Here is a 9,805-nt window from a genome sequence, read left to right as displayed (position 1 = left end):
TAGAATCATTTGGGTTGGCAAAGACCTTTAAGATCATCCAGTCCAACCATTAACCTACACTACCAAGTCCACCACTAAACCAATTAAGGGAAGAGCAGCAATTTCATGTTTCCTGGCTTGGTGGCTGGATTATTTTTAATGAAAGTAAAAACTAGGAATCATTAAGGTTGGAAAGGATCTCTAAGATCACCAGTCCAACCATCAACCCAACACTACCATGCCCACTAAACCATGTCCCAAAGTGCCACGTCTACCCGTTTTTTGAACACTTCCAGGGATGGTGACTCCACCACCTCTCTGGGCAGCCTGTTCCAATGCTTAACCACTCTTTCCGTGAAGAAATTTTTCCTGATATCCAATCTAAACCTCCCCTGGCACAGCTTGAGCCCATTTCCTCTCGTCCTATCGCTAACTACGTGAGAGAAGAGCCCAACACCCACCTCGCTACACCCTCCTTTCAGCCTTCCTTACCACCGAGGGGACTGAAAAAAGCAATTCTCCACGCTTGGCGAGCTACCTGGAAGGCCACCCCGAAAAACCGCTGCGGTCACTCTCCTACAGCCCCCTCCAGAAAGGGGCTGGAGGGCGTTTAGCCAGCCAAGCCAAGGCAGGGGCCTGGTTTACACCGTCCCAAATGGCAAGGCAGGGCTCTTAGAGACTTTTTTTCCCTCAGAGGAAAAGCGCGCAGCGCTGGCTCCCCTTCTCTGGAGCCGCCCTCCCTCAAATGGCCGCCGGCCAGCCCGCCCGCCGCCGGCCGCCCTCCGCCTTAAAGGGGCAGCGTCCCAAAGGACGCTGCCCCTTTAAGGCGGAGGGCGGCCGGCGGCGGGCGGGGCTGGTGTTCGGCTTGTCAGGTCTGGCCGCCCGCCCGCCCCGCTCGGCGCTCAGAGTTGGGGCTGCGCCGCCGCTATGTACCGCCTGGTGCGCCTGGGCCCGCTGCGGCCGCCGGCGGTTCCGCGCAGCCCCCCGCCCCGCCACCCCCTCCCCGCCGGCCCCCGCGCCTTGGGCTGCGCTCCCCGCCTGGCCCCGCCTGGGCTCAGCCCGCCGCTGCCCCTCGTAACGCTGCGATCCGCCGCCGGCACCTCCGCCAAGGTAATGGCGGGGGGGTGGGAGGCCCCCCCCCCCCCCCCCCGTGAGGCACCGCGCTGCGTGAGGGGCAGCGCGGGCTGAGGGCCCGCCTCTGGGGGGAGATGCCGTGGTGGGGAGCGGGTCGTAGCGCCGATCAAAGCACAAGTTGTCCTGGCCTGGAAGCGTTTTCCAGCTTTTGCGGGTGTTTTCAAGATTAGGGGTTCAGCTGGCCTGCGCCGCCTCAGCGGTGGGGGGGGTGGTGTGTGTGGGGAGGGTGTTTTCCCAGTGGGCTGCAGAGTTTGAGCGCTTCAGGTGAGTCATGAAAAATGAAAAAAGGGGGGTTTAGTACCCCGGCTGTTCCTGGTGGCGGTGGTGAAGGGGTTTTCTAAAAGCGCCGGGGGGTTTAGCCCCTGAAGACGGCAGCAGCTGGCACGCTGGCCCCGGGGCTGCGGAGAGGGCCCGCGCCTTGCTGCTGCCCGAGAGAGAAAACACAAACGTGTGCCTCACCGGGCTTCCAGCATTCGCTTCGTTTTCTGGAGGTGGGAAGGAAAAATTTGTATGAATTTGTACCATTCATTGTTTTGGTTTTAAGTCTGAATTGACTCAGGGAGAAAAGCAAATGAAGGCCTTACACGTAACTGGGTTTTGCACTGCAGTAAATTATTAAATCACGTTTATGCGGGGTTTCTGTAGGAGACCGGGACCTGCTTGCGCCAAGATTGTGAATGTGAGCTTTCCATACAAAGCCTCATTCACAGTTTAATTTCTACAGCTCAACTTTCAGGTTAAATTCTGTATCCTCACTACAAAGAATAACCTGATGTTTCAGATTTGTTTTCATGCCCGAGTTCATCCAGAAACTGAATCTTTGTCTAAATGATGGGAATAAAATTGGCTTTCTAGCAGAATTATGTGGATAATAGGTAGCTTGCTTTCCTAAGTTGTATGTTATTCAGGACATGATTGCACTGGATAGCGCAAATAATATCTGTTGAAGACATACTTTTTTAACATTTTGTTTCGATACCATTCAGAAATTACCTGGTATGTGAGTCTGAGAGCATGACTGAATTGAAATGTACTTGGATGATGAGAACAAGCTATTTTTCAGTCCTGATGATCCATCTTGGAGCGTAGCTGTGAGACCCAGAGTTCCTCTGAGGCTTACATATCTCTGGAGATTGTCAGCTCCTGTTTTTGTGGCAGCTATCTGAAGAAAATCTTCATGTTTGGCTCCTTAAATAGACAATGATCATCTTTGTTTGTATGAAAAATTCACTATACACTATTAAATCTTAAAATACCATTCAAACCATGCTTGGCTTTTAAGAAAATCACACTGTTGAATAAATGAGTATTCTTGACTGAGCATGTGATGTTGATTGAATTGTTAGGACAGCTTTTGGCAGAAGGTATTATGAGACTATTTTGTTCAGTTTATTCAGCTAGTTCCATTCAGTAACTCAGTATTTAAATTTTACAGACTGGGAGTTAAAACAGCATTCTTCCCTTCTCTCCACCCACCCACCCCACCCCCACCCCTTTTCCTATAATGAAATTAAGAGAATGAGTTCTGAAACATGGTGAAGTAGCAGCCATGTAGTGCAGCCACGTGTGGAATCTAACTAATTCCAGTGGCTGAAAGTAATTGGATTAACTATGAATCCATTCTTTTGCTTAACAAGCTGGCTTCAAAATATATATATATGAACATTTTTTCCTCATTTACCCTCTAGTATTAAAACTGCATAGTTTACGCAGTAAAAGATTTCTTTTTCTACTGGACATTTTTCTTTCTTAGTCAAGTTTCAATTTCTATTCAAATACTGCTTTGGATCATGAGCCCAAAAAAAAAATCTAACATTATCCAATATGTCTGAAAATTTTAAAAATACGAGAATCAGAATAAGTTGAGCTACACAATTTCCTAAATACATGTTTATGGATCAGTGTGATTTCCTTTCAGAATGAAATATGAAGTAACACAAATTATGATTAAAAAGAGAAAAACAGCAGCAAACATAGGGGGTTTGGGGGCAGTGGTGTGGTGGTTAAAATCACTGATTAAAGCGAGTTCATCCTACCATGAGTGTTGTAAGAGGACCCTGTCTTGTATCCTAATTTACAGTCTCGCCAAGTCCAAGGATTAATCAGAAGTATTTTTCTTCTAATTTGTGTGCCTTGAAACCAATCTACAGTAGGACAAAGTGGTGCCAGGCACTCAGCAACTGTACCTGTCCTGTGGGCAGCAGTGGCCTTTAGTCTGGCTGTCATAGTGTCACGACTGCTGCTGAATTCAGCTGAAAAGAAAGGACTCTTCTGATCCTTCCTGACAACTGCTCACTAATTAGAGAAAAATCCTGAAGTGTTTGTGGAAATGTTTTCTTTCTCCAGTTAGTATTTCTTCTATGGCAAATATGAGGAGGTATCCAAGGGCTATCATTACTAGCAGCATATACGCCCTTGTTTGCCTGCATTGCACTATCAGATTGCTTTGGGGTGGTTTTTTTAGTATGAAGTTCTGCACTTTAAATTTACCCAGATAAAAAGCTGTCAATAAATTTTACTATGACAGACCTTTTCAGTGAAGTTAGGCTATTTACACTGACACTGGCATGTCTGTGTAGCTATTGTCTACACCATGGCAGCTGTATTGCTTGTTGCTGTCAACAGTAGCAGTTTTCCAGTTCTTCCTTTTCTCAGCTGATCTACAGAGGGTGATTTATAGGAACTTAAATGTTGGAGCTCTCCTATCAGTAAGTTGTTAGTAAGCCAGCATCAGTCTGGTATCATGCAGGCTTCCAGTGCCGTCAGCTGCTTAGCCCTTGAACAAAAAGCGATGTTACAAGAACTCACTGTATAGAGATGAGCAGTGGGTGTAAGCAAAGATCTCTTTGGCACCTCAGTCTTACCTCTCAAGCAACTGTGTGGGTGTGCCTTAGCACACATTTGGATCAAATGGAAGACTGAGACTTTAATAACTCTTTTGAATTCTGAAATTGTGTAAGAGCTTGCACCAAGCTCAGTGCATGCTTTTGATATGAATAGTTGGGAAAAGGGAGCTTGCATGGGCTCTGCCACAGGCACCTGCTATCCTGATGTGAAAAAGCAAAAATGTGTTACTGTTTTTCCCAAAGCGTTCTGAACAGCACTGTATGCAAGTCACTTCTTTCATTATTTCAGATTGGTTCAGCTGACTAGAATATGATATTGTGCTTAATGCTAATAAACACTTTTAATTGTTTTCTTTTTAGGATGCAGGTGTATCCCCCCAAAAGGCAGCCACGGATCCCAGTGGTGAAAACAAGAAACTCAACAAATCCCAGCAACTGAAACAAGTTTTTAAAGAATATGGTGCTGTAGGGGTTTCATTCCATATTGGAATTTCATTAGTATCTCTAGGAATCTTCTACCTGGCTGTGTCAAGGTGAGGTTTGTACAGTTGTCTGTAGCCTCTAGGTAATGGTTTAGCCAAGAAAAATATCTTACCATTGTGCTTATTTCTGGAAGGAGATATGTACTCTATGCCTGTTCCATCTATACACAGTAATCTTCTGAATTTGAAGTATAGATGGACCCATAAATGGATCTAATCTCCCAACAGGCATGAGAGAAGATAGATGTACATGGTCACTTTTGCATAGGCTCACAGTCCATGGTGGGCAGGTGAAAACAGCAGAGACTGCATCAGAGTAACTAGGCAGATGAAAGAATTTGTTTTTGTTCTGTAGAGATATCTTTTGTTCTCAAACAGTAGCATGGTCTGTACAGATAGAGCTATACAAAAGTACTGGAGCTTAGAGATAAATTTATTTTTCTGGGTGTTGAACTCAGTTTCTGCTGTTGAAACTGCAGAAGGCAACAGCTGCTAAAATGGGACTAGATTAAAAAAGAAAATACTGGATAACTGTATAGGAGTCAGGTGGGAAATTGTGTATGTGGCTTCTGGTGGGAATGCATCAGTTACTGATATGTCTGTTGAATATGAGGTATTTCAACTAAAGAAGTAGGGAAACACATTGTTTCTCAAAACATTCCCTGCTGCTTACGCTTGACTTCAGCGGGAATATGCGAATGCCTCATTTTTCTCATTTACTACGTCGTGGCACAGGGGGACAATGAAAATTTTTCCTTCAGGTGTGATTTACCTACCAGTTACAAGATACTGCCCTGGCAAGTGAAGGGGGAAAAGTTACAGTAACAACTGCTTTTGGAAAATTACTCCAAACATGGGAACCTTGGTGAAAGCTGCTATGTCTATAGCGAATTAAAATATTAATGGATTTGGCGGATAACGCTTATTTGAGATCATAATGCTTCCTTCACTTGCTAGATTTTAGGTAAGATACTTGTCATTTTAACAGCTTTGTACTCCTGTTAGAACACTCTACGCCTAACAACGGGTACTTTATTTGGTTTGGGTTGATTTATATTTATGTGATAAATTTCATCAAGACACAGAATAGACTTTATTGTAAATTTTGGGAAGACTAATTTCCAACACAAATTCATAAATTTCTAATGTTTTTAAAATTCAAAAGTAGAGAAATAGATTATTTTATCAGAAGGTTGAGCATGGGGCTGAGTATTCTCCATGCACATGCTGCAGCTATACAGTTGTAAAACTAAGAACATACTTGACTTCACAGGGATCCTGTCAATTTAAGAAAAAAAAATGTGCATCTGAAAATATTGCATGTGTTGTTGCTACAGAAGTAACTTGAGCTGTTACTGCTGAAATAATGCATTGTTTTTATTATTTAACAACATCTAGATTTAAACATAAATTCCAGAGCTGGAGGTATGCCATGTTAAATTCCCTGAAAAAATAGCACTTTTACTTTATATTCTTTAGCGTGCAACTTAAAATAAATTAAAAAATCTTGTTTTCTTTTTCCCCAGTGGTGTGGATATGACTGCAGTTCTCCTCAAACTTGGTTTCAGTGAATCATCATTGGAATCTAAAGTGGCTGCTGGTACAAGCACATTTGTGTTGGCATATGCTATTCACAAATTGTTTGCTCCAGTACGAATCACCATTACTGTAGTTTCTGTGCCATTTATTGTCCGATACTGCCGGAAGATTGGTTTCTTCAAACCTCCTGCCCCAAATCCATGATGATTTCTTACTGGTTTTTACTCTGTTTTTTAAATGCTGTATATCCATGTAGCTTTTCAGATTGCTAAATTGCTTTAAAGAGATTTACTTTGATTCCTGCTAATGCTGACCTCCTCTTGCATTTCTTACTTGTTCTTTCAGGTAAATACTACACTCTGAAAAGTGCTGTCCTTCTTTCCCTTTTGCCACCTCTTCTTTAGAAAAATCTGTTAAAATGGTATCTGGTTTCTACTGCAAGTGGTAATATAAATGCTTGACAATGAGCAGTCCCTTTAGAACACACAGTTCTGGGTCTTTATAATCTAGCTTTTTGGGCCTTAGTTTTTTTCTTGTGAAAATAGAGTGTCAGCATTACTTTATTACTGTGTAGTTGGGAAACAGAGTAAGATTCTCTTCCTAGTAGTCTGTGGAATAAACAATAACCTACTATATGAATAGTTCTTTTGGCAAGTGTATATATTGGAATCTAAGGTGGTAGGTGGGTGTTTCTTTTGTTATAAATGGCATATATTATGACCCCCATCTTGCAATGCAACACACATGCTGAGCTAACTAAAGTGGAAGTACCCGTATGCTTAATTATTGCACAGTGATAATTGTTTTAGCCAGAATAGGCAATGCACTGTTCTGAAACTACAGCTCCTTTGTGGTGCTTCCATGTTTCAAGATTTTATTGTTTGAAAATGTGCTTTATTTGTAGGCTAGGAACTGGCCTTACTAGAGTCCTTTCTTTTTAAAGTTTTGTTATGCCTATAGACTCAGAAGGAATCCTGAGTCTACTGAAATCAGTGTAACCAGAATTACCTCCTATGTGAACATATTCCAAAGATCATCAAGTCAGAGGCAAGGTATCTGTCAGATTTTAATACATTGAGATCTGGCTGTACTGGAGACACATTTTTATCTGAAAACTAACCCTAGCAGCTTTCTGCTCCTGTGGATGAAACTCAAGTCTGCACCCAAAGTCCAGATGTCACAATTCATGGCTTCTCAAGAGCAATTCCTGTGCTTTTGTCTGACAGACTGTTGAATGTACCAGTTAGAGGTACTTTTCATTTCTGTATTTGGACACTGTTCCTATTAGAATGTAGTTGCACATGCATATATTCACATACCACCTTTCAGTTAACCTAAAGACTAGATCCCAACTACCCAGTAGGTAGTCAGTGTAACATTCTGTGGTAAACCTGGGTTTCAGACTTAGGACTGTGCTTCTGTGAGATAGCTTGAGACAGCTCTATCAGTCTTTTGGACCTGTTCCTCCTTCCAGGTCTGCTCTTTTTACATTGTCTTTTTCTGTCTTTGTGCTTACACTTACCCCAAGGCAGCTCTGACACAGATGTGTTCATACAGGAATCTGATCAAAGTCAAATAGCAGGAAATTACCCTGGTGATCAGAGTAATTTTTTTTTTTTTTCTGAAGCTTCATGAATTGAGAGGAAGGAATCATGGGGTTAGGATGAGAGTTGGCTGAGGAAGGGAAGGAGGAGCAAGTAATTTCTTTTTGTTTTGAGCAACCCATTAGCTCCACTCAGCTATAACATTAAATTGCACCCTAACTCCTTTCCTACTCAGAAAGTCCAACCCGTAGGCTGGTTGGATGCTCTGAGGATCTTTAGGCTCAAAAGTGAGCAAGCAGTTTGTGCTCAAGGAAAATGAGTCACAGCCGCATATATCCTTGTACCTCTGTGTTATTGTTACCCCTTGGTTAATCAGAGGTTTTTCCAACACAGGGAAAGCTGGAAAAGATGTAGTTGACTTCCTCTGCCCTGTGGAAGCAAGCTGATCGTAGTGAATGCCACCTGAAAACAAACCCCTTGACAACAGCTTGGTGCTGTTAGCCCAAAGGAGGGTTTAGAGTCTTAAGATATAAATAGTTGCAGCAGTAAGCAGGTACATATGCTAGAGCTTGATGTATAATACAAATATAGCCATATGTGGCATGTATGTAAAGATGCATTACATAGTTAAACGCTGCTCAAAATACCAGCCTTAGGAGTGGAACATACTGAGACTTGGCATTGCAGCGTGGCCGGCTTCCGTGGGAGCTGTAAACTGTCACTAACAGAGCTTGTCACACGCAGCCGCTTGCCTTGTGAAATGTGGAGCCAGTGCTCTGCTGCTTCATGTACCCATGTGTGCAGGGGGATTGGCTGTCAAGTTCATTTTGACAGGCTGCTTATTAAAAAAAAAAAAAAACTGGATTTTTGCTGTTTCATGCCAGCTTTGCAGCACAGCTGTTGAAGCTGGTAGCTTGTCCAGGGTGCTGCTCTCCAAGCCAGCCCTGATTAGAGCATGAGTTTCAAGCCAGCACATCCCTCAAGGAAGCTCTGCCTTTACCCTTGACTAATCTGTGTGATTATTTTATTTGTTACGAGGATGGAAGGTTATTGCTGAGTGTTTGATAGGTAAAAACTGCCCTATCTACAGAGCAGTTGAAGGGTTACCATGGTATGACAACATGCAACCAACACTGCTATCTTTCTATGACCTAGTACATTCTAGAACAGCTAGTCTTCTACATTTCAAGTGGGCAGTCAGCCTTTCTTAAGAGTAAGTTGTGCTTGGGCTTTCCCCCCCCACCTTTCCTGTTCACAGAAGCCTTTGTGTGATTTTTTTTTTCCTTCTACATGTCCTCTCTTTGGAGCAGTGTTCTATTACCAAGGATAACAAAATAATTCCAGAATAATCACAAGGCATCCTTGTTTTCTTCATTTAATCAGTCATTTTTGATAAGTATGTTTTGTCCTAAAGTTGATAGAAAAGGAATGTTCAAGCTTTCTCTTTAAAAAAAAAATCTTTCTGTAAAACAGGAATCATTTAAAGCAAACGCACCTAAAAGTTAGTACAAGTCACCAGCACTAACTAGAAATTTTCTTGCAGTGAAAAAACAGACCTTCACTTAAATTATGACCAGAATTCAGATTACTTAAGATAAATATGGTTGTATAGACTACTGGCAATTTGTTTAGATGAAGTTTTTCACAAAATATATTTTAAATTAATTTGAGAATATATTTTGAATTCTAGAACCCTTGCTTGTAAAAGGATTTTTTTTTTTAATGGTTTGTAAAATAGTGAAGATGACCTTAAAGTCTTATAATGAAAATACAATAAATTGCTTTCTCTTAGTTTGTTTGAAGTGTTTTACTGGAAAAATAGTTGGTTTGTATGTTTTCTTGGCAAGTAGCCTGACCCTTCTCCATTTTAGGGAATAATGTCTTACAACACCAGATGTTAACCTTGGTTCCTGTTACATATCCTGTTCAATAACAGTACTTTCCAGACCTTTCTCTTAGGAGTGCTTTAAATAACTGCATTTAAAAAAAAAAGGAAGAAGCAAACCTAGGTTTCAGTTGTAGAAAACGCACAAGGTAAGTAGCAACACATTTGGTACTTACCTTGTAATCCTGTGTTGTGACTGTAGAATAGTCAGTGATCGCATCTACTTTGTGGTACCAGCACTGTGAGCAAGAACTTTATACCAGCTTCCTTTTTGACAGAGGTGGGAAGTAGAATTATTTTGTGATCATAGACAAGGAGACAAGCTGTACTGATGGTAAAGACAAGTGCTTAAGAGACAGCCAGTGGAAGTGATAAATGCCATAAGGAGCCTTACCA

At 42.1% G+C, this 9,805-nt stretch overlaps 1 protein-coding gene across 1 annotated transcript; it reads left to right on the top strand.

Annotated features, from left to right (window-relative positions):
- The first annotated feature begins 906 nt into the window (after positions 1-906).
- Positions 907-6,185, top strand: FAM210B (family with sequence similarity 210 member B). Its single transcript, XM_075721058.1, has 3 exons — positions 907-1,089; positions 4,320-4,492; positions 5,968-6,185. The coding sequence occupies exons 1-3, from the start codon at positions 907-909 to the stop codon at positions 6,182-6,184; spliced, it is 573 nt and encodes a 190-aa protein (XP_075577173.1). The 3' UTR covers position 6,185.
- The last annotated feature ends 3,620 nt before the right edge of the window (positions 6,186-9,805 follow it).

This window comes from Pelecanus crispus, chromosome 14, assembly GCF_030463565.1.
Source record: "Pelecanus crispus isolate bPelCri1 chromosome 14, bPelCri1.pri, whole genome shotgun sequence".
In the NCBI taxonomy this organism is placed as follows: Eukaryota; Metazoa; Chordata; class Aves; order Pelecaniformes; family Pelecanidae; genus Pelecanus; species Pelecanus crispus.
This window is presented reverse-complemented; position numbering and strand designations above follow the sequence as displayed.

What these genes read in the sequence shown, in the direction of transcription:
- FAM210B (XM_075721058.1), top strand. Translation starts at nt 907, where the DNA reads ATGTACCGCCTGGTGCGCCTGGGCCCGCTGCGGCCGCCGGCGGTTCCG. An exon ending in CCGCCGGCACCTCCGCCAAG is followed by an intron (nt 1,090 to 4,319) that starts GTAATGGCGGGG and finishes TTTTCTTTTTAG; the next exon opens with GATGCAGGTGTATCCCCCCA. An exon ending in TTCTACCTGGCTGTGTCAAG is followed by an intron (nt 4,493 to 5,967) that starts GTGAGGTTTGTA and finishes CTTTTTCCCCAG; the next exon opens with TGGTGTGGATATGACTGCAG.